The sequence below is a fragment of the Eucyclogobius newberryi genome, unplaced genomic scaffold, assembly GCF_026437365.1.
Source record: "Eucyclogobius newberryi isolate DKJ021-1_F unplaced genomic scaffold, fEucNew1.0.hap1 SCAF_26, whole genome shotgun sequence".
NCBI classification, from domain to species: Eukaryota; Metazoa; Chordata; class Actinopteri; order Gobiiformes; family Gobiidae; genus Eucyclogobius; species Eucyclogobius newberryi.
In genome coordinates this window covers 480001-505549 of record NW_027315901.1, presented here as the reverse complement: position 1 = coordinate 505549, position 25549 = coordinate 480001, and the positions used below count along the sequence as shown (strand labels likewise).

The 25549-nt window shown below is 47.7% G+C and overlaps 1 protein-coding gene across 1 annotated transcript in view; it reads left to right on the top strand.

The window, feature by feature from the left end:
* Positions 1-25549, top strand: part of LOC140372576 (uncharacterized) — a gene marked incomplete at its 5' end in the record, with an annotated part of 45798 nt that overhangs the window by 17633 nt on the left and 2616 nt on the right. The window contains 5 exons of the mRNA XM_072459711.1: positions 1009-1299; positions 1410-1582; positions 4786-4856; positions 7077-7172; positions 21219-21381. Coding sequence (XP_072315812.1) covers positions 1009-1299; positions 1410-1582; positions 4786-4856; positions 7077-7172; positions 21219-21379 — 792 coding nt within the window. The remainder of the gene's footprint in view (positions 1-1008; positions 1300-1409; positions 1583-4785; positions 4857-7076; positions 7173-21218; positions 21382-25549) is intronic.

Sequence of the window (25549 nt, the reverse complement as noted above, 5' to 3'; positions counted from 1 at the left end):
TCAGCTGAAGAAGCCGGCTAAACTTGTTTATCCTCCTGTCGATGTTTGGAAGAGGTCCACTTATGAATGTTTTGATTTCCATTTTATCAAGCACGTCGAATAACTTCAAGAAGTCTTTTTTCAAAACTTCAGTCTGTTCCCGCCGCATGTCCACTGCACCCACGTGCACAATCAGCTGTTTAGCTCCTCCATGCTTAGCCATAATATTTGGAAGGAGTGACGTTATCTCAGAAACAGTGGCGCTTGGAAAAGAATGTGTGTTTATCTTTTCATGCGTCACGTGACTTATCGCGCCGTCCCCAACTAAAACAATGACCTTGGCTTGTGGCACAGATCCTCCTCGCTGTATTTTGGCCACGTCATCTTTCCTTTTTTCATTTAATTCCATCTCTGAAAGTGGTCAAAATCTGTTGGTGAGCTGTATTTTAGGTGACTTCACGTTATCTTTGTATCGTTTAGGCTTTGCTCCAAGTTTGTTCCAAGAAACAGCCTGGTCTTTCTGGTTTTTAGACAGTTTTGGAAACGACACAGAGTCACTGCGGTTTAGGTTGAAAGTAGCAGTTTTTCTTGTAAAAAGTGTGCTCTTCTTACCGTCGGTTGACACAGGAATGGTATCGTGAAGAACTTTTTCAGATTCCAAAACAAATATCCGTGTTTTCAGCTCATTCATTTCTTGTTGATATTTCCGACAGCGTTCACAGTCTTTCTCCCTTCTTCTCCCGGACATGTCGCTGGCGTCAGATATGTCGTTAAAACTGGAAAAATGTTCTTAAAATCCTTGGTTTACTTGAAAAAGTCTAAAGCAAAAATGTTTGGAAGACAAAAACTGATTAAAAAGCAAAATAAATAAGGAAAGCAGCGATAGCAAGCGGAGCGAGCGAAAAAGCGTGTGCACTCTTCGGAAGCAGGGTAAATTAAAAAGTGTGTGAATGACTTTTTACTCTGGCCATTTGCGTGACAACAGTAATTGCAACATTAACTTGTGACCTCTTTATTGTGCATTTTTAGAGCAAGAGTGTGACGGGGCAGAGCGCAGGAGAAGCATCAGACGACACTATAAACCTCGACGAAGACGCTCTGAACTCGAGCTACGATCACGAGGAAACGGAAGAATCATCACTCACACCCGGCCAAGGAGAGAGACCCACGTTTTACAGCTCGGAGAAGACGCAGGAAGAGGACAACTGGGACAGGGGCGCGTGGAAGACCAACCATCTGACTCTGGAGACGACGGAGAGCCAAGGATGTGAGTGTGAAAGTCCAGGAGGCGACTCTGAGACGGAGGAGATGAGTGAAGAGGTTAGACGCCATAAAACACTTCAATACCATCATTCTACTTTCATCACACTTGATAGTTGGTCTTGTTTGGCTGTAGTCATAGTTTAAACTCGGCTCGTACTCTTCCTCAGATCCGTTCTCACCTGAAAGAAGGTTTGAGGTTCTACGTCAACTTTGTTCACGGCGACTTCTCGTCCTTCCAGTCGGTTTCTGTGAACGAAGAGTTCAGCCACGTCATCGAGATCTACGACTTCCCCGTGCTTTTCAAGACCGAGGACCTGCTGGACGCCTTCACCGAGTTCAGGTTACACTTTTATACACTTTTATACACTTTTATACACCTTTATATACTTTTATACACCTTTATATACTTTTATACACTTTTATACACTTTTATACACCTTTATACACCTTTATACACCTTTATATACTTTTATACACCTTTATATACTTTTATACACTTTTATACACTTTTATACACCTTTATACACCTTTATACACCTTTATATACTTTTATACACCTTTATATACTTTTATACACTTTTATACACCTTTATACACCTTTATACACTTTTATACACCTTTATACACCTTTATACACTTTTATGTACTTTTATATACTTTCATACACCTTTATATACTTATATACTTTTATATACTTTTATACACCTTTATACACTTTTATACACCTTTTATATACTTTCATATACTGTTATACACCTTTATATACTTTTATACACCTTTATATACTTTTATACACTTTTATACACTTTTATACACCTTTATACACCTTTATATACTTTTATACACTTTTATACACTTTTATACACCTTTATACACCTTTATACACCTTTATATACTTTTATACACCTTTATATACTTTTATACACTTTTATACACTTTTATACACCTTTATACACCTTTATACACCTTTATACACCTTTATATACTTTTATATACTTTTATACACTTTTATACACTTTTATACACCTTTATACACCTTTATATACTTTTATACACCTTTATACACTTTTATACACCTTTATACACCTTTATACACCTTTATACACCTTTATACACCTTTATATACTTTTATATACTTTTATACACTTTTATACACCTTTATACACCTTTATATACTTTTATACACCTTTATATACTTTTATACACCTTTATACACCTTTATACACCTTTATACACCTTTATACACCTTTATATACTTTTATATACTTTTATACACTTTTATACACCTTTATACACCTTTATACACCTTTATACACTTTTATATACTTTTATACACTTTTATATACTTTTATACACCTTTATATACTTTTATATACTTGCATACACCTTTATATACTTTTATATACTTTTATACACCTTTTATATACTTTCATATACTGTTATACACCTTTATACACTTTTATACACCTTTTATACACTTTTATACACTTTTATATACTTTCATATACTGTTATACACCTTTATACACTTTTATACACCTTTTATACACCTTTATACACTTTTATATACTTTCATATACTGTTATACACCTTTATACACTTTTATACACCTTTTATACACTTTTATACACTTTTATATACTTTTATATACTTTCATATACTTTCATACACTTTTATACACCGTTTATACACTTGTATACAACTTTATATACTTTTATACACCTTTATACACTTTTATATACTTTTATATACTTTCATATACTTTTATACACTTTTTATACACCTTTATACACCTTTATACACCTTTTATACACCTTTATACACCTTTATACATCTTTATACACTTTAATACACCCTTATACACCTTTTATACACCTTTATACACCTTTATACATCTTTATACACTTTAATACACCCTTATACACCTTTTATACGCTTTTATACACCTTTATACACCTTTTATACACCTTTATACACCTTTATACATCTTTATACACTTTAATACACCCTTATACACCTTTTATACGCTTTTATACACCTTTATACACCTTTTATACACCTTTATACACTTTTATACACCGTTTATACAATTGTATACACCTTTATACACTTTTTTATACTTTTATATAGTGTCATATACTTTTATACACCTTTTATACACCTTTATACACCTTTATACACCTTTATACACCTTTATATACTTTTTTACACTTTTATACACCGTTTATACAATTGTATACACCTTTATACACTTTTTTATACTTTTATATAGTGTCATATACTTTTATACACCTTTTATACACCTTTATACACCCTTATACACCTTTTATACGCTTTTATACACCTCAATACGCCTTTATACCTCTTTATGCACCTTTAGACACTTTTATACACACTTTTACACGTTTACACGTTTACACGTTTACCCTTTTACACGTTTACACGTTTATACGTTTGCACGTTTACATGTTTGCACGTTTACCCTTTTACACGTTTGCACGTTTACACGTTTGCACGTTTACACGTTTGCACGTTTACCCTTTTACACGTTTACCCTTTTACACGTTTACACGTTTACCCTTTTACCCTTTTACACGTTTACACGTTTGCACGTTTACACGTTTGCACGTTTACCCTTTTACACGTTTACACGTTTGCACGTTTACACGTTTACACGTTTGCACGTTTACCCTTTTACACGTTTACACGTTTACACGTTTGCACGTTTACACGTTTGCACGTTTACCCTTTTACACGTTTACACGTTTGCACGTTTACACGTTTACACGTTTGCACGTTTACCCTTTTACACGTTTGCACGTTTGCACGTTTACCCTTTTACACGTTTACACGTTTGCACGTTTACACGTTTGCACGTTTACCCTTTTACACGTTTACACGTTTGCACGTTTACACGTTTGCACGTTTACCCTTTTACACGTTTACCCTTTTACACGTTTGCACGTTTACATGTTTGCACGTTTACCCTTTTACACGTTTACACGTTTGCACGTTTACACGTTTGCACGTTTACCCTTTTACACGTTTACACGTTTGCACGTTTACACGTTTGCACGTTTACCCTTTTACACGTTTGCACGTTTACATGTTTGCACGTTTACCCTTTTACACGTTTACACGTTTGCACGTTTACACGTTTGCACGTTTACCCTTTTACACGTTTACCCTTTTACACGTTTGCACGTTTACACGTTTGCACGTTTACATGTTTGCACGTTTACCCTTTTACACGTTTACCCTTTTACACGTTTACACGTTTGCACGTTTACACGTTTGCACGTGTGCACGTTTACCCTTTTACACGTTTACACGTTTGCACGTTTACCCTTTTACACGTTTGCACGTTTACATGTTTGCACGTTTACCCTTTTACACGTTTACACGTTTGCACGTTTACACGTTTACACGTTTGCACGTTTGCACGTTTGCACGTTTACACGTTTACACGTTTACACGTTTGCACGTTTACCCTTTCACACGTTTACCCTTTTACACGTTTACACGTTTATACATTGTGTTTCAGTGAAGGAGGGATGAAGGTCCAGTGGGTGGACGACACACACGCTTTGGGGGTTTTCTCCTCTGAAGCAGCCGGTGAGTTCTCAGGTTAAGTCCTGGTTTAGTGGAACTTTATATCACGCTAAATCTCCATAGCAACAGGCTCTGAACTCAGAACCTGCTCTGGACCAGAGTCTTCGACCTTCAGAGCTGTGGTTGTGTCGGCAGATGTTCCACCTTGAGTCTGTTCTCCTCAGTCTTAAGCTGATGGTTGTGATGTTTGTTCTCCTCAGTCTTTAGCTGATGGTTGTGATGTTTGTTCTCCTCAGTCTTAAGCTGATGGTTGTGATGTTTGTTCTCCTCAGTCTTTAGCTGATGGTTGTGATGTTTGTTCTCCTCAGTCTTTAGCTGATGGTTGTGATGTTTGTTCTCCTCAGTCTTTAGCTGATGGTTGTGATGTTTGTTCTTCTCAGTCTTTAGCTGATGGTTGTGATGTTTGTTCTCCTCAGTCTTTAGCTGATGGTTGTGATGTTTGTTCTCCTCAGTCTTTAGCTGATGGTTGTGATGTTTGTTCTTCTCAGTCTTTAGCTGATGGTTGTGATGTTTGTTCTCCTCAGTCTTTAGCTGATGGTTGTGATGTTTGTTCTCCTCAGTCTTTAGCTGATGGTTGTGATGTTTGTTCTCCTCAGTCTTTAGCTGATGGTTGTGATGTTTGTTCTCCTCAGTCTTAAGCTGATGGTTGTGATGTTTGTTCTTCTCAGTCTTTAGCTGATGGTTGTGATGTTTGTTCTCCTCAGTCTTTAGCTGATGGTTGTGATGTTTGTTCTCCTCAGTCTTAAGCTGATGGTTGTGATGTTTGTTCTCCTCAGTCTTTAGCTGATGGTTGTGATGTTTGTTCTCCTCAGTCTTAAGCTGATGGTTGTGATGTTTGTTCTTCTCAGTCTTTAGCTGATGGTTGTGATGTTTGTTCTCCTCAGTCTTTAGCTGATGGTTGTGATGTTTGTTCTCCTCAGTCTTTAGCTGATGGTTGTGATGTTTGTTCTCCTCAGTCTTTAGCTGATGGTTGTGATGTTTGTTCTCCTCAGTCTTTAGCTGATGGTTGTGATGTTTGTTCTCCTCAGTCTTTAGCTGATGGTTGTGATGTTTGTTCTTCTCAGTCTTTAGCTGATGGTTGTGATGTTTGTTCTCCTCAGTCTTTAGCTGATGGTTGTGATGTTTGTTCTCCTCAGTCTTTAGCTGATGGTTGTGATGTTTGTTCTCCTCAGTCTTTAGCTGATGGTTGTGATGTTTGTTCTCCTCAGTCTTTAGCTGATGGTTGTGATGTTTGTTCTTCTCAGTCTTTAGCTGATGGTTGTGATGTTTGTTCTCCTCAGTCTTTAGCTGATGGTTGTGATGTTTGTTCTCCTCAGTCTTTAGCTGATGGTTGTGATGTTTGTTCTTCTCAGTCTTTAGCTGATGGTTGTGATGTTTGTTCTCCTCAGTCTTTAGCTGATGGTTGTGATGTTTGTTCTCCTCAGTCTTTAGCTGATGGTTGTGATGTTTGTTCTCCTCAGTCTTTAGCTGATGGTTGTGATGTTTGTTCTTCTCAGTCTTTAGCTGATGGTTGTAATGTTTGTTCTTCTCAGTCTTTAGCTGATGGTTGTGATGTTTGTTCTCCTCAGTCTTTAGCTGATGGTTGTGATGTTTGTTCTCCTCAGTCTTTAGCTGATGGTTGTGATGTTTGTTCTCCTCAGTCTTTAGCTGATGGTTGTGATGTTTGTTCTCCTCAGTCTTTAGCTTATGGTTGTGATGTTTGTTCTCCTCAGTCTTTAGCTGATGGTTGTGATGTTTGTTCTCCTCGGTCTTTAGCTGATGGTTGTGATGTTTGTTCTCCTCAGTCTTTAGCTGATGGTTGTGATGTTTGTTCTCCTCAGTCTTTAGCTGATGGTTGTAATGTTTGTTCTTCTCAGTCTTTAGCTGATGGTTGTGATGTTTGTTCTTCTCAGTCTTTAGCTTATGGTTGTGATGTTTGTTCTCCTCAGTCTTTAGCTGATGGTTGTGATGTTTGTTCTTCTCAGTCTTTAGCTTATGGTTGTGATGTTTGTTCTTCTCAGTCTTTAGCTTATGGTTGTGATGTTTGTTCTTCTCAGTCTTTAGTCTTTAGCTGATGGTTGTGATGTTTGTTCTCCTCAGTCTTTAGCTGATGGTTGTGATGTTTGTTCTCCTCAGTCTTTAGCTGATGGTTGTGATGTTTGTTCTCCTCAGTCTTTAGCTGATGGTTGTGATGTTTGTTCTCCTCAGTCTTTAGCTGATGGTTGTGATGTTTGTTCTCCTCAGCTCTCCATGCTCTGTCCATCGCTCATCCTCGTTTGAAAACTCGAGCTCTGTCCCAGGGAAGCAAGAAGGCCAAGGGCAAAGCCCTGCGACGAGCAGGTACGTGGTTTTGTTTCTTCTCATGTTATAGACTTATTAGGCCCGAGCACCACAAGCTGCCATACTTCCCCCCAGAGTTGCTGCTAGGGCAACTGTAGCTTTGTATTTCTGTTCCTCACTGGCCTGAGCATAAGTCATTTCAAAGAGGAACGTTTTAAGCCTGGACTTAAATGAAGAGACTGTGTCAGCCCCTTTAACATGGACAGGAGCTCTACCTCCTACTGTGCTTTTAGAGACTCTTGGGATCACCAGAAGGCTCTACCTCCTACTGTGCTTTTAGAGACTCTTGGGACCACCAGAAGGCTCTACCTCCTACTGTGCTTTTAGAGACTCTTGGGACCACCAGAAGGCTCTACCTCCTACTGTGCTTTTAGAGACTCTTGGGACCAGCATTTAGAGAGTGAAGAGCTCTGATTGGATGAGATGGTTCTAGAGCATCTTTGAGGTGGGAGGGGCCATGTCATTTATGGCTTTGTAAGTCAGGAGGAGGAGTTTAAATGTGATTCAAAACAGGACAGGAGCCAGTGAAGAGACTCCAGCACCGGCGTAATGTGCTCTCTTCTGTTAGTTCCTCTTGTAATCTTGCTGCTGCATTTTGAACCAGTTAAAGCTTTTTATGGAGCTTTTAGGACCTGCTGTGAGCAGGAGTTACAGGAGAATCGAGACGTTACAGATGCAGGAGACGTTTTTCAGCTTCGCTTTTAGGCCGGATTCTTCTGATTTGATCTTTATTACACAGATGAAAGAGTTTGTTTTACAGACTTGATTTATATGAGCTTTAAATGAGAGCTCCTGGTCCAATCAGACTCTGAGGTTTCTCACAGTAGAACTGGAGGCTTCAGATGTTTAGGACCAGCACAATGACCTCCAGCACAATGACCTCCAGCACAATGACCTCCAGCACAATGACCTCCAGCACAATGACCTCCAGCACAATGACTTCCAGCACAATGACCTCCAGCACAATGACCTCCAGCACAATGACCTTCAGCACAATGACCTCCAGCACAATGACCTCCGGCACAATGACCTCCGGCACAATGACCTCCGGCACAATGACCTCCGGCACAATGACCTCCGGCACAATGACCTTCAGCACAATGACCTCCGGCACAATGACCTCCGGCACAATGACCTCCGGCACAATGACCTTCGGCACAATGACCTCCAGCACAATGACCTCCGGCACAATGACCTCCGGCACAATGACCTCCGGCACAATGACCTCCGGCACAATGACCTCCAGCACAATGACCTCCAGCACAGACCTCCAGCACAATGACCTTCAGCACAATGACCTCCAGCACAATGACCTCCAGCACAATGACCTTCAGCACAATGACCTCAGCACAATGACCTCCAGCACAATGACCTTCAGCACAATGACCTCCAGCACAATGACCTCCGGCACAATGACCTTCGGCACAATGACCTCCGGCACAATGACCTCCGGCACAATGACCTCCGGCACAATGACCTCCGGCACAATGACCTCCGGCACAATGACCTCCGGCACAATGACCTCCGGCACAATGACCTCCGGCACAATGACCTCCAGCACAATGACCTTCAGCACAATGACCTCCAGCACAATGACCTCCAGCACAATGACCTTCAGCACAATGACCTCAGCACAATGACCTCCAGCACAATGACCTCCAGCACAATGACCTCCAGCACAATGACCTCCGGCACAATGACCTCCGGCACAATGACCTTCGGCACAATGACCTCCAGCACAATGACCTCCGGCACAATGACCTCCGGCACAATGACCTCCGGCACAATGACCTCCGGCACAATGACCTCCAGCACAATGACCTCCAGCACAGACCTCCAGCACAATGACCTTCAGCACAATGACCTCCAGCACAATGACCTCCAGCACAATGACCTTCAGCACAATGACCTCAGCACAATGACCTCCAGCACAATGACCTTCAGCACAATGACCTCCGGCACAATGACCTCCGGCACAATGACCTCCGGCACAATGACCTCCGGCACAATGACCTCCGGCACAATGACCTCCGGCACAATGACCTTCGGCACAATGACCTCCGGCACAATGACCTCCGGCACAATGACCTCCAGCACAATGACCTCCGGCACAATGACCTCCGGCACAATGACCTCCGGCACAATGACCTCCAGCACAGACCTCCAGCACAATGACCTTCAGCACAATGACCTCCAGCACAATGACCTCCAGCACAATGACCTTCAGCACAATGACCTCAGCACAATGACCTCCAGCACAATGACCTTCAGCACAATGACCTCCAGCACAATGACCTCCAGGTTTTTATCTCCTTCACACGAGCTCTAAGTCTGAACTTGATCGCTCTGATCAGGTTCATTGATCAATACAGCTGAGTGTCGTCTGCAGAGCAGTGGAAGTTAATGCCATGTGACCTGATCATGTGACCTGATCATGTGACCTAACGGCAGCATGTAAAGAGTAAAGAGACCTGGACCCAGTACTGACCCCTGAGGCACACCGTGAGTTACTTTAGAACAAGGGGAGGAGCTCTGGTTTACATTAACAAATTGGTACCTATCAGATAAATAGGATTTAAAGCAGCTGAGGGCGGGGCCTCTGAGGGCGGGGCCTCTGAGGGCGGGGCCTCTGAGGGCGGGGCCTCTGAGAGCGGGGCCTCTGAGGGCGGGGCCTCCGACACCTACATCACATTCTAACCTCTGCAGTAGAATGTTGTGGTCGATGGTCAAACGCTGCGCTGAGGTCCAACAGAACCAGGACTGAGACCAGTCCATCGTCAGCGGCTAATAACAAATCATTTGTGACTTTGACTAGGGCAGTTTCAGTGCTGTGGTGGGCTCTGAACCCTGCTGTGGTGGGCTCTGAACCCTGCTGTAGTGGGCTCTGAACCCTGCTGTGGTGGGCTCTGAACACTGCTGTGGTGGGCTCTGAACACTGCTGTGGTGGGCTCTGAACACTGCTGTGGTGGGCTCTGAACACTGCTGTAGGGGGCGACAAAGCTGTTTTACTACAACTTTTTAAAAGATTTTCGAGACAAAGGGAAGATTATAAATAGGTCTGTAGTTTACCAATAGGTCGGGATCTAGATGAGTCTTTTTCAGAAGAGGTTTAATGACGTCATGTTTGAAGGACGTGGAACATAAACACTTTCGAGTGAAGTATTTATTATATTAAGAATAGGGTCTATAATTAGGGGGAGAATGTCTTTGAGGAGCTTGGAATGGGGTCTAGGACACAAGTGGAGCTTTTAGAGGACATAATGGCTGAAGTTCTCTCTCTTGATCAACAGCTGTGAATATTTCTAAGTTTACAGCTGGATTTATCTGGGACGTTAGATTTACAGCTTGGGCTTGTTCAGGGCGAATAGTGCGAGTCATTTTATCTCATTTATCTCTGATTGTTTTTATTTTATTGTTAAAAAATAGGAGGAAATCATCAGAGCTAAGTGTAGCTGGGAGTGAGGGCTCTACTGCTGTGACAGTTTGTTACCATGGCTACAGCGCTGAAAAGAAATGTAGTGTTACTTTTGTTGACTTCTATTAGATGTGAATAGTCTCTGGTTTGGGCCTCACACAGAGCTGCTGACAGGACAGGAGCAACTTTTCCTGCTTTTAGAGATTCTTCTGTGTGGGAGGAGCCAAATAATCCCTCTAGTTTTCTAACTCTTTATTTATGTGGTGCAGTTCTTGGTTGTACCAGGAGGAGGCGCTTTGACCTAATGACCTTCTGTTTTAACACAGCTGCAGCATCAAGAGCAGACTTCAGAGAATTCATGGTCAAGTCGACAAATTGATCACTTAAACTGGGACTAAAACTATTCTCAGCAGGATCACATGACATGATCACATGACATGATCACATGACATGATCACATGACGTGATCACATGACATGATCACATGACATGATCACATGACATGATCACATGATCACGTGACATGATCACATGACGTGATCACGTGACATGATCACATGATCACGTGACATGATCACATGACATGATCACATGATCACGTGACATGATCACATGACGTGATCACGTGACATGATCACATGACGTGATCACGTGACATGATCACATGATCACATGATGTGATCACGTGACATGATCACATGATCACGTGACATGATCACATGATCACGTGACATGATCACATGATCACGTGACATGATCACATGATCACATGATGTGATCACGTGACATGATCACATGATCACGTGACATGATCACATGATCACGTGACATGATCACGTGACATGATCACATGATCACGTGACATGATCACATGATCACGTGACATGATCACATGATCACGTGACATGATCACATGATCACGTGACATGATCACGTGACATGATCACGTGACATGATCACGTGACATGATCACATGATCACGTGACATGATCACGTGACATGATCACGTGATCACGTGACATGATCACGTGACATGATCACGTGACATGATCACGTGACATGATCACGTGACATGATCACGTGACATGATCACGTGACATGATCACGTGATCACATGACATGTGATCATGACATGATCACGTGACATGATCACGTGACATGATCACGTGACATGATCACGTGATCACATGATCACGTGATCACATGATCACGTGATCACATGACATGTGATCATGACATGATCACGTGACATGATCACGTGACATGATCACGTGACATGATCACGTGACATGATCACGTGATCACATGACATGATCACGTGATCACATGACATGATCACGTGATCACATGACATGATCACGTGATCACATGACATGATCACGTGATCACATGACATGATCACGTGATCACATGACATGATCACGTGATCACATGACATGATCACGTGATCACATGACATGATCACGTGATCACATGACATGATCACGTGATCACATGACATGATCACGTGATCACATGACATGATCACGTGATCACATGACATGATCACGTGATCACATGACATGATCACGTGATCACATGACATGATCACGTGATCACGTGACATGATCACGTGACATGATCACGTGACATGATCACGTGACATGATCACGTGACATGATCACATGATCACATGACATGATCACATGATCACGTGACATGATCACATGATCACGTGACATGATCACATGATCACGTGACATGATCACGTGACATGATCACGTGACATGATCACGTGACATGATCACGTGACATGATCACGTGACATGATCACGTGACATGATGACATGATCACATGACATGATGACATGATCACATGACATGATCACATGATCACGTGACATGATCACGTGACATGATCACATGATCACATGACATGATCACATGACATGATCACATGATCACATGACATGATCACATGACATGATCACATGATCATGTCACATGATCACGTGACATGATCACGTGACATGATCACATGATCACATGACATGATCACATGATCATGTCACATGATCACGTGACATGATCACGTGACATGATCACATGACATGTCACTGAATATTGGCTCTATTATTTCTTTGAATTTTGACATAGATTTTTCAGATATTGTCCTTTTCATTATAACTTTATTCTGTGGCTGATGATCTTTAAGAATAAACTGAAAGGTAATTATGAAATGATCTGACAATATAGAGCAGGGGGGGCCAACCAGTCAGAGACGAAGAGCCACATCATACACATGGCACATGAACATCACCTAACCCAGACAGACAGACAGACAGACAGACAGACAGACAGACAGACAGACAGACAGACAGACAGACAGACAGACAGACAGACAGACAGACAGACAGACAGACAGACAGACAGACAGACAGACAGACAGACAGACAGACAGACAGACAGACAGACAGACAGACAGACAGACAGACAGACAGACAGACAGACAGACAGACAGACAGACAGACAGACAGACAGACAGACAGACAGACAGACAGACAGACAGACAGACAGACAGACAGACAGACAGACAGACAGACAGACAGACAGACAGACAGACAGACAGACAGACAGACAGACAGACAGACAGACAGACAGACAGACAGACAGACAGACAGACAGACAGACAGACAGACAGACAGACAGACAGACAGACAGACAGACAGACAGACAGACAGACAGACAGACAGACAGACAGACAGACAGACAGACAGACAGACAGACAGACAGACAGACAGACAGACAGACAGACAGACAGACAGACAGACAGACAGACAGACAGACAGACAGACAGACAGACAGACAGACAGACAGACAGACAGACAGACAGACAGACAGACAGACAGACAGACAGACAGACAGACAGACAGACAGACAGACAGACAGACAGACAGACAGACAGACAGACAGACAGACAGACAGACAGACAGACAGACCGCCGCTCAGACAAATTATTATTATTATTAACAATATCATGTCACACACCAACATGATAATGACAGAAACTGACTTCTACAGTATATGACCACAAGCCAGTCATTTTCAACAATGAACATTGTGTCTCACACAAACTCTCAGTTCAACAAAGTCCAAAACCAAAAATCTTTTACATTCCATGTTGAAGTTCATTATTGCTGGTTTTCTTTTAGATGAGGCCGTCTCCCCGTATTTTGGAGGGGGTATTTTGAAATGTGGACGGGCATTTTTGAGTGCAAGGACGGGCTCATTTTTATTAATAAACCTTAGAAAAAAGGGAATATTATCATTAAATCGGGCCGGGAAGCTTTGATTAAAGTCCGCCTCGGCGCGCGCCATGACAGTTTACAAGTGAAAATTTGCATTCTGCGTGCTGATTGGCTGCCGAGCCGTGATCCGGAGAATGCCGAAGCTCCATTTCCATGCGGTTGAGCGCCGCACATACTCAGTGACTAGTCTTCGTGTTCTGGCGGTGAATCGTCGTGTGTGTTGGCCCAGCGGTTAGCGACACGGCTTTATGTGCAGAGGTTCGTGAGATCGAAATGAACTTTTAATCTTGCATTTTTTTCCTCGTCTCCCAACTCATTTATTTCAATATCAAATGAGTTCAGGGGTTTGGGCAGCTCCTCTCTAGTCCTCTTTTACTATGTAGTTAGGAGACGAGGGGAAAAAATGCAAGATAAAGAGTTCATGTATCGATCTTACAGACCTCTGCACTCAAAGCCGTGTCGCTAACCGCTAGGCCAACACGGGGGCCGGTTCTAGCGCAGCGCTCGTGGGCAGGACCCTGCGGGCGCCTCCGCTTACGCAGAGCGCCGTCTGGTACAACACAAACACAAATGTTGATATGAACGTAAAAGAGCCGCATGAAACCAGGCAAAGAGCCGCATGCGGCTCGCGAACCGCGGGTTTGCCACCCCTGATATAGAGTTTTGAGTGAGACAATAAGGTCACTAATCTCTATTCCATACGTACGCTTGAGTGTGAGATCACTGCCACGCCCACCTCTGTGCTCCTGGAGGTGTGAGAGGTAACATGGGTGGGTGGGGTTAACATGGGTGGGTGGGGTTTACATGGGTGGGTGGGGTTAACATGGGTGGGTGGGGTTAACATGGGTGGGTGGGGTTAACATGGGTGGGTGGGGTTTACATGGGTGGGTGGGGTTAACATGGGTGGGTGGGGTTTACATGGGTGGGTGGGGTTAACGTGGGTGGGTGGGGTTAACGTGGGTGGTTGGGTTTAACGTGGGTGGGTGGGGTTAACGTGGGTGGGTGGGGTTTACGTGGGTGGGTGGGGTTTACGTGGGTGGGTGGGGTTAACGTGGGTGGGTGGGGTTAACGTGGGTGGGTGGCGTTAACATGGGTGGGTGGGGTTAACATGGGTGGGTGGGGTTAACATGGGTGGGGTTAACATGGGTGGGTGGAGTTAACATGGGTGGGTGGGTGGAGTTAACATGGGTGGGTGGGTGGGGTGGACTCATTTAGTCTGACGTAGTCGTCTTGTTGAAGCCACGTTTCAGTTGGAGCTGAAGATCTATGTTATAGTCACTAATTAATTCATTAACTAAGAGCGATTTGGAGGAAATTGCTCTAATGTTGATCAGTCACATTTGACGTGTTTATTCATTTGTATATTTGTGTCATTTGTGATTGTTATTTTCCTTAAGTTATTTGGTCTGACGCCTGAAATAGTTTTTCTGAGATGTGACTTTTTGGCATTATTTGTACGAGGGACACGAGGGACACGAAGGACACGAGGGACACGAGGGACACGAGGGACACACACAGTCTCTATCTGTCTTGAATCTGAACACTTCTCATGTAACAGAACGGGCGAGAGTTCAGCGACAGAGGAGCGTCTTACACTGCTGCTCTGCGCCCGGGGCTCATCCCTAGATGGTCACTTAACACGACTAAGACTATCGGTCAAATTCCGAACTAATAGGGATGTACCCTCCGAAGTGGGAGGGGCCATCCCTGCGTATGAGCCCGGGCTTTCCCCAAAACGCACTCCAGTTATCAATAAAGACAACGTTGTTTTGAGGGCACCATCTGGATAACCAGCTGTTGATGCTGAAAGAGGCTGTACAGTTCAGCTTTGATCCGATTGGGCAGAAAATATTACAGTGTCTGACATCGACTTCGCTAGGTCACACACCGCGGCTACTTGAATTTGAGCACCTCTGATTGTCTCCGCCGGCCGTCGTTACCGCCTGCGTGGATGACCACTCGACGGAAACGGGCCCTACTCTGCTTTAAGATCCTAAGGTTTCCTTCGATGTCACCCATTCTGGCCCCCGGGTAACACCTAACGCTAGCAGCTGGCAGCTTCACGTCTCTAACAATAGAACTCCCGATTACAAGAGTTTCTCTCGTGTGTTCAGCGGGCGTGTGATCGCTGAGGGGAGAAAACATATTATAGACGTGAAGCTCACGGCGCTCTGAGGTTCGGCGTTTAGCGCCTTGTCCCCTCCGAACTGTCACAAATTGGTCCCTATTCTGTTCCTGGTCTAGTCCCGGCTGCACGGGAGACCCTGAGGGGCTGAGCTCGGCCTTACTGCTACTGCTAATGCTAATGCTACGCCCTGTAGCGCGGTCCGGTAGCCCTCGAGCTAATACCTGACTGTAGCTGGACTTTAGCTCCTCTAAACAGCGGATCCGCTTCTAACTCCGTAACCCTGGCGACCAAAACTACCACTACACTGCACTTCACGCACCTGTCGTCAGAGAAGGAGCCAGGGTTCTGCACCTGTCATCAGAGAAGGAGCCAGGGTTCTGCACCTGTCATCAGAGAAGGAGCCAGGGTTCTGCACCTGTCATCAGAGAAGGAGCTAGGGTTCTGCACCTGTCATCAGAGAAGGAGCTAGGGTTCTGCACCTGTCATCAGAGAAGGAGCTAGGGTTCTGCACCTGTCATCAGAGAAGGAGCTAGGGCGCTGACTCGACATATGACAGTTTGAACAGGTAAAGGTAGGTCCAGCCATGACGCTAGCGGCTAGGCTACGCTAGGCTAGTTCAGGCTGGAGTTAGAGAGTGAGGAGGGCTTTCAATCCACGAAATACAGAAACGTGAACGGTATGAGGCTCCGGATTGTTTGCGGAGCAATTAAACTTTCACTTTTGTGAATATGATTACGATATAAGGCGCTGGTACAGCTAGCAGCCCGGTGTAAACGCTCTCTCTTTTTTCCTCACACTTATTGTGCTTTATCTCCTATATTTTGTAAATATAGTTAGTATATTTTTTCTATTTTACTGTACGATAGGGACACGCGCTGGAATCGTTTTTAATTCAACTGTTTTTGACTTTTTCCGGCTGGATTTGAGCGTTTTTCGTTGCGTTCGTCGTGTTGTTGTGACGTGAGCTAGCTCCGAGCGAGCCCATCAGCCCCCCCCCCGCGCCCTCCGGCCGCGCTAAAGTACGGCGTGTCGTCGGTACACGTTTATATACACGTTTATATGAAAGAGGAACTTCACGAACGATCGGGACACGCACTGGAATCGCTTTAAATTAACTTGTTTTGACTTTATTCGGCTGGATTGAGTGTTTTCGTCGTGTCGTTGCGATGTGTCTTGGCTCTGAGTCCCCCGGCTCCGGCCCCGCCCCCCGGCTCCGGCCCCGCCCCCCGGCTCCGTTCCCCGCCTCCCGGCCGGCGCCGTACCGCGTTTACAAAAAGGAGAAACTCATGAAACTGCGGAGAACAGTCGTCTTACCCGGAGATCGTCACGTTATCCCGGCGGACATCCTAAGGAAAACACAGAGAAGCAGACGGGCTGGACGTAAACTCCGAGAGAAGAGAGGGACAAACAGGAAGTCGGTTCCCGCCGTAGTCATGGGTAACGTGAGGTCCCTTCAAAATAAAATGACGGAAATAGCGAGCCTCATGCGGTCCCAGAGGATTTATAGGAACAGCAGTGTCTTGATTTTCACAGAGACCTGGTTAACAGCAGAAATACAGACTCTATTGTAGGTTTGGACAATTTTCATCTGCTGCGGGCGACAGAACGAGAGAATGCGGGAAGAAAAGAGGTGGAGGTCTGAAGAAGAGAGGTGGAGGTCTGAAGAAGAGAGGTGGAGGTCTGAAGAAGAGAGGTGGAGGTCTGAAGAAAAGAGGAGGAGGTCTGAAGAAGAGAGGTGGAGGTCTGAAGAAGAGAGGTGGAGGTCTGAAGAAGAGAGGTGGAGGTCTGAAGAAGAGAGGTGGAGGTCTGAAGAAAAGAGGTGGAGGTCTGAAGAAGAGAGGTGGAGGTCTGAAGAAGAGAGGTGGAGGTCTGAAGAAGAGAGGTGGAGGTCTGAAGAAGAGAGGTGGAGGTCTGAAGAAGAGAGGTGGAGGTCTGAAGAAGAGAGGTGGAGGTCTGAAGAAGAGAGGTGGAGGTCTGAAGAAAAGAGGTGGAGGTCTGAAGAAGAGAGGTGGAGGTCTGAAGAAGAGAGGTGGAGGTCTGAAGAAGAGAGGTGGATGGCTGAAGAAGAGAGGTGGAGGTCTGAAGAAGAGAGGTGGAGGTCTGAAGAAGAGAGGTGGAGGTCTGAAGAAGAGAGGTGGAGGTCTGAAGAAGAGAGGTGGAGGTCTGAAGAAGAGAGGTGGAGGTCTGAAGAAGAGAGGTGGAGGTCTGAAGAAGAGAGGTGGAGGTCTGGCGGTGTATGTGAACACGAGCTGGTCCAAACCCGAACACTGCACAGTGAGGGAGCAGCTATGTAACAAGGATATTGAACTATTGGCTATTGGCATGAGGCCATATTATCTGCCCCGGGAGTTCTCACATGTGATTTTGATCGCAGTCTATGTGGCCCCGTCTGCCAATGCTGAATATGCTTGTGAAGCACTGCTCTCCTGCACTTGTAGGCTGCAAACACAGCACCCACAGGCTCTCTTCCTCATCTCTGGTGACTTTAACCACGCTTCTCCCTCTTCTGTTCTACCAACATACACCCAGTATGTTACCTGCCCCACCAGGAACAATAGAACATTGGACTTGTTTTTTGCCAACACCAAGGAGGCTTATTCCTCTTCCCCCCTCCCTCCCCTGGGCAGCTCGGACCACAACCTTGTACATCTGAGGCCTGTGTATGAACCCATTGGCGCAGGCAGCCTGTGGTGTCCCGTGAGGTGAGGAGGTGGTCTGCTGAGAGCGAGGAGGCTCTGAGGGACTGCTTCAGCACCACTGTCTGGACTGAGCTTTATGACCCACATGGGGAGGACATCAACACCATCACAGAGTGCATCACGGACTACATCAACTTCTGTTTTGAGAACATTGTTCCCTCCCGGACGGTGCGGTGTTTTCCAAACAACAAGCCATGGATTAACCGTGAACTGAAGGCTCTGCTGAAGGAGAAGAAGAGAGCCTTCAGGTCAGGGAACAAGGAGGAGCTGAGGACTGTGCAGAAGGAGCTGAGGAGGAAGATCAGGCAGGCTGAGGCCGGCTACAAGAGGAGGATGGAGGAGCAGCTGCAGCAGAAGAACATTCAGGGAGTGTGGAGGAGCCTGAAAACCATCTCGGGCTTCAAAATCCCCCCTGCCCAGACAGAGGGGGATCTACAGTGGGTGAATGATTTAAATGCTCACTTCTTGAGGTTTGATCGGTCACCCGCCCCTCCCCCTGCACAGCTGCATGCTCCCTCTTCCACAGCTGGACAATGCCCTGCATCTGTTCCTCTTCGCTTATCTGCCCCGGACCATCAGCTCCCCACTTCGCCTGGACTCACCCATCCCCCCAGCACACGGTCCCCCTGCCAACCACTGACTGTCACAGCAGCACAGGTGAGGAGTGAGCTGAAGAGGATTAAAGTGAGGAAGGCAGCAGGACCTGATGGCATCAGCCCCAGGCTCCTTAAGTCCTGCAGATGAACTGTGTGGAGTTGTGGAGCATGTCTTCAACATGAGCCTGAAGCTGAGGGTGGTACCACAGGTCTGGAAGACCTCCAGTCTGGTACCTGTGCCCAAGACACCGCGCCCCAAAGACCTCAACAGCTTCAGGCCAGTGGCTCTCACGTCCTGATGAAGACACTGGAGCTGGTCCTGGACCACCTCCGCTCCACCGTGAGCTCAGCCATGGACCCGCTGCAGTTTGCATATCGGTCTGGCATCGGAGTGGAGGACGCCGTCATCTCCTGCTGCACCGCTCTCTCTCTCACCTGGAAAAGCCTGGCAGCTCTGTGAGGATCCTGTTCTTTCATCTTACCAGCGCCTTCAACACCATCAGCTCCTGAGGGACAAGCTGGAGACGGCTGGTGTGGAGTATGACCTGCAGAGTGGATCCTGGACGACCTCACAGACCGACCCCAGTTTGTGAGAGCCCGGAACTGTGTGTCTGACACTCGGACCTGCAGTGTGGGGGCGCCCCAGGGCACTGTCCTCGCGCCCTTTCTCTTCACCCTTTACACTGCAGACTTCAGACATGACACGGACAGCTGTGTCCTGCAGAAGTTCTCTGATGACTCTGCCATCATCGGACTCATCACGGACGACGATGACGCGGAGTACAGAGGACTGGAGCAGGACTTTGTGGACTGGTGCCAGCGGAACCACCTCCTCATCAACGCGGGGAAGACCAAGGAGATGGTGGTGGACTTCCACAGACGCCACCCCACTGCCCCCTCACCAGTGAACATCCAGGGACGGGACATTGAGAGAGTGACTCATACAAGTACCTGGTGTTCATCTGAACCACAAACTGGACTGGACTCATAACACAGACTGAACAGGAAGAGCCAGAGTCAGCTCCACCTCCTGAGGAGACTCAGGTCTTTTGGAGTGACAGGGCCACTCCTGACAGGGCCACTCCTGACAGGGCCACTCCTGAAGACCTTCTCTGACTCTGTGGTGGCATCAGCTCCTGTAGGTGTGGCCTGCTGGAGCAGCAGCATCACAGAGAGAGAGAGGAAGAGGCTGGACAGAGTCCTCAAGAAGTCCAGCTCCGTCCTGGGCTGTGCTCTGGACTCGGTGCAGGAGGTGGGGGACAGGAGGGTCCTGGCTAGATTCACATCTATGCTGGACCATGAGTGTCGCCCCCTGCAGGACACTCTGTCCCCTGCAGGACACTCTGTCCCCTGCAGGACACTCTGTCCGCTCTGGAGAGCAGCTTCAGTGAGAGACTGATCCACCCTCTGTGTGAAGGAAAGGTTTCGCAGGTCTTTCCTTCTGCTGCTGTCAGACTTTATAACAAACACTGTTAGTCCTGAACACTCACAATACTGACCTAACCATGTGCAATTCTGTCATATGTGCAATTACTGTGAAATTCATGTGCAATCTATGTGCTGTCGTGACACATATTCATGTGCAATTACTGTCGTGATCACATGACATGGTATTTATGTATTTATTTATTTATTTGTCTATGGGAGTTTTTATTTATTTATAGGAGATCTTCTACTGAAAGTGTTTTTCAGACTTCCTATAAGTGATCTGTTCTTCTGGATCTACCTCTGGATCTACCTGCGTTGCAACAATGAAATTTCCCCATGTGGGACAATAAAGGAATATCTTATCTTATCTTAAATAGTGTGTATAATTCGTGGATTAATCGATAAAAAGCTCAAAGAACGAACATCTCTGAAAACGCGATACACTCACTGGAAATGACGTCACCGGAAATAATCTAGACTCTGTATTTTGCAGAGTTCCTGCAGCCGGTGAAAGAACGTCCCAGAACAGACTGTGCTGTAGCTCGGAGGATGGTGACCAGAGCTCTGGGTTTGGAAACACGAGGCAGAGGTCACAGAGGTCACAGAGGTCACAGAGGTCACAGAGGTCACAGAGGCTGCGGGTTTGACCCCTGACGGTAATTATTTCTATATTTTTACCTACTTTTTTCACACAATAATTCCATTTGATTAAATCTAAAGCACATTTCATATCTTTGTCAAAATGTCAAAGTACAACCTGAAAGACCAAATCAAAGTTTGTTTAGTGTCAACATCCAAAACATTTCTAATTTATATTTATTAATTTCCGATAGATATATAACTATATATAGTCTCCCGTCAACATGTGTAAACAAGGAAGACACAAGTCTGTAACACCACCAGAGCAGGAGGAGTAACAGCAGCAGGAGGAGTAACAGCAGCAGGAGGAGTAACAGCAGCAGGAGGAGTAACAGCAGCAGGAGGAGTAACAGCAGCAGGAGGAGTAACAGCAGCAGGAGGAGTAACAGCAGCAGGAGGAGTAACAGCAGCAGGAGGAGTCGATCACATGTTAGCTCCTCCTCCTCTTGCGTTGTCGGGCGTCGGCGTCGTGAGGGTCCATCACATGTTAGCTCCTCCTCCTCTTGCGTTGTCGGGCGTCGGCGTCGTGAGGGTCCATCACATGTTAGCTCCTCCTCCTCTTGCGTTGTCGGGCGTCGGCGTCGTGAGGGTCCATCACATGTTAGCTCCTCCTCCTCTTGCGTTGTCGGGCGTCGGCGTCGTGAGGGTCCATCACATGTTAGCTCCTCCTCCTCTTGCGTTGTCGGGCGTCGGCGTCGTGAGGGTCGATCACATGTTAGCTCCTCCTCCTCTTGCGTTGTCGGGCGTCGGCGTCGTGAGGGTCGATCACATGTTAGCTCCTCCTCCTCTTGCGTTGTCGGGCGTCGGCGTCGTGAGGGTCGATCACATGTTAGCTCCTCCTCCTCTTGCGTTGTCGGGCGTCGGCGTCGTGAGGGTCCATCACATGTTAGCTCCTCCTCCTCTTGCGTTGTCGGGCGTCGGCGTCGTGAGGGTCGATCACATGTTAGCTCCTCCTCCTCTTGCGTTGTCGGGCGTCGGCGTCGTGAGGGTCGATCACATGTTAGCTCCTCCTCCTCTTGCGTTGTCGGGCGTCGGCGTCGTGAGGGTCGATCACATGTTAGCTCCTCCTCCTCTTGCGTTGTCGGGCGTCGGCGTCGTGAGGGTCGATCACATGTTAGCTCCTCCTCCTCTTGCGTTGTCGGGCATCGGCGTCGTGAGGGTCCATCACATGTTAGCTCCTCCTCCTCTTGCGTTGTCGGGCGTCGGCGTCGTGAGGGTCGATCACATGTTAGCTCCTCCTCCTCTTGCGTTGTCGGGCGTCGGCGTCGTGAGGGTCGATCACATGTTAGCTCCTCCTCCTCTTGCGTTGTCGGGCGTCGGCGTCGTGAGGGTCCATCACATGTTAGCTCCTCCTCCTCTTGCGTTGTCGGGCGTCGGCGTCGTGAGGGTCCATCACATGTTAGCTCCTCCTCCTCTTGCGTTGTCAGGCGTCGGCGTCGTGAGGGTCCATCACATGTTAGCTCCTCCTCCTCTTGCGTTGTCGGGCGTCGGCGTCGTGAGGGTCCATCACATGTTAGCTCCTCCTCCTCTTGCGTTGTCGGGCGTCGGCGTCGTGAGGGTCCATCACATGTTAGCTCCTCCTCCTCTTGCGTTGTCGGGCGTCGGCGTCGTGAGGGTCGATCACATGTTAGCTCCTCCTCCTCTTGCGTTGTCGGGCGTCGGCGTCGTGAGGGTCCATCACATGTTAGCTCCTCCTCCTCTTGCGTTGTCGGGCGTCGGCGTCGTGAGGGTCCATCACATGTTAGCTCCTCCTCCTCTTGCGTTGTCGGGCGTCGGCGTCGTGAGGGTCGATCACATGTTAGCTCCTCCTCCTCTTGCGTTGTCGGGCGTCGGCGTCGTGAGGGTCCATCACATGTTAGCTCCTCCTCCTCTTGCTGTCGGGCGTCGGCGTCGTGAGGGTCCATCACATGTTAGCTCCTCCTCCTCTTGCTCTGTCGGGCATCGGCGACGTGAGGGTCCATCACATGTTAGCTCCTCCTCCTCTTGCTCTGTCGGGCGTCGGCGTCGTGAGGGTCCATCACATGTTAGCTCCTCCTCCTCTTGCGTTGTCGGGCATCGGCGTCGTGAGGGTCCATCACATGTTAGCTCCTCCTCCTCTTGCGTTGTCGGGCGTCGGCGTCGTGAGGGTCCATCACATGTTAGCTCCTCCTCCTCTTGCTCTGTCGGGCGTCGGCGTCGTGAGGGTCGATCACATGTTAGCTCCTCCTCCTCTTGCGTTGTCGGGCGTCGGCGTCGGCGTCGTGAGGGTCCATCACATGTTAGCTCCTCCTCCTCTTGCGTTGTCGGGCGTCGGCGTCGTGAGGGTCGATCACATGTTAGCTCCTCCTCCTCTTGCGTTGTCGGGCGTCGGCGTCGTGAGGGTCGATCACATGTTAGCTCCTCCTCCTCTTGCGTTGTCGGGCGTCGGCGTCGTGAGGGTCGATCACATGTTAGCTCCTCCTCCTCTTGCTCTGTCGGGCGTCGGCGTCGTGAGGGTCCATCACATGTTAGCTCCTCCTCCTCTTGCGTTGTCGGGCGTCGGCGTCGTGAGGGTCGATCACATGTTAGCTCCTCCTCCTCTTGCGTTGTCGGGCGTCGGCGTCGTGAGGGTCGATCACATGTTAGCTCCTCCTCCTCTTGCGTTGTCGGGCATCGGCGTCGTGAGGGTCGATCACATGTTAGCTCCTCCTCCTCTTGCTCTGTCGGGCGTCGGCGTCGTGAGGGTCCATCACATGTTAGCTCCTCCTCCTCTTGCGTTGTCGGGCGTCGGCGTCGTGAGGGTCGATCACATGTTAGCTCCTCCTCCTCTTGCGTTGTCGGGCGTCGGCGTCGTGAGGGTCCATCACATGTTAGCTCCTCCTCCTCTTGCGTTGTCGGGCGTCGGCGTCGTGAGGGTCCATCACATGTTAGCTCCTCCTCCTCTTGCGTTGTCGGGCGTCGGCGTTGTGAGGGTCGATCACATGTTAGCTCCTCCTCCTCTTGCGTTGTCGGGCGTCGGCGTCGTGAGGGTCCATCACATGTTAGCTCCTCCTCCTCTTGCGTTGTCGGGCGTCGGCGTCGTGAGGGTCGATCACATGTTAGCTCCTCCTCCTCTTGCGTTGTCGGGCGTCGGCGTCGTGAGGGTCCATCACATGTTAGCTCCTCCTCCTCTTGCGTTGTCGGGCGTCGGCGTCGTGAGGGTCCATCACATGTTAGCTCCTCCTCCTCTTGCGTTGTCAGGCGTCGGCGTCGTGAGGGTCCATCACATGTTAGCTCCTCCTCCTCTTGCGTTGTCGGGCGTCGGCGTCGTGAGGGTCCATCACATGTTAGCTCCTCCTCCTCTTGCTCTGTCGGGCGTCGGCGTCGTGAGGGTCCATCACATGTTAGCTCCTCCTCCTCTTGCGTTGTCGGGCGTCGGCGTCGTGAGGGTCCATCACATGTTAGCTCCTCCTCCTCTTGCGTTGTCGGGCGTCGGCGTCGTGAGGGTCCATCACATGTTAGCTCCTCCTCCTCTTGCGTTGTCGGGCGTCGGCGTCGTGAGGGTCCATCACATGTTAGCTCCTCCTCCTCTTGCTCTGTCGGGCGTCGGCGTCGTGAGGGTCCATCACATGTTAGCTCCTCCTCCTCTTGCGTTGTCGGGCGTCGGCGTCGTGAGGGTCCATCACATGTTAGCTCCTCCTCCTCTTGCGTTGTCGGGCGTCGGCGTCGTGAGGGTCCATCACATGTTAGCTCCTCCTCCTCTTGCGTTGTCGGGCGTCGGCGTCGTGAGGGTCCATCACATGTTAGCTCCTCCTCCTCTTGCGTTGTCGGGCGTCGGCGTCGTGAGGGTCCATCACATGTTAGCTCCTCCTCCTCTTGCGTTGTCAGGCGTCGGCGTCGTGAGGGTCCATCACATGTTAGCTCCTCCTCCTCTTGCGTTGTCGGGCGTCGGCGTCGTGAGGGTCCATCACATGTTAGCTCCTCCTCCTCTTGCTCTGTCGGGCGTCGGCGTCGTGAGGGTCCATCACATGTTAGCTCCTCCTCCTCTTGCGTTGTCGGGCGTCGGCGTCGTGAGGGTCCATCACATGTTAGCTCCTCCTCCTCTTGCGTTGTCGGGCGTCGGCGTCGTGAGGGTCCATCACATGTTAGCTCCTCCTCCTCTTGCGTTGTCGGGCGTCGGCGTCGTGAGGGTCCATCACATGTTAGCTCCTCCTCCTCTTGCTCTGTCGGGCGTCGGCGTCGTGAGGG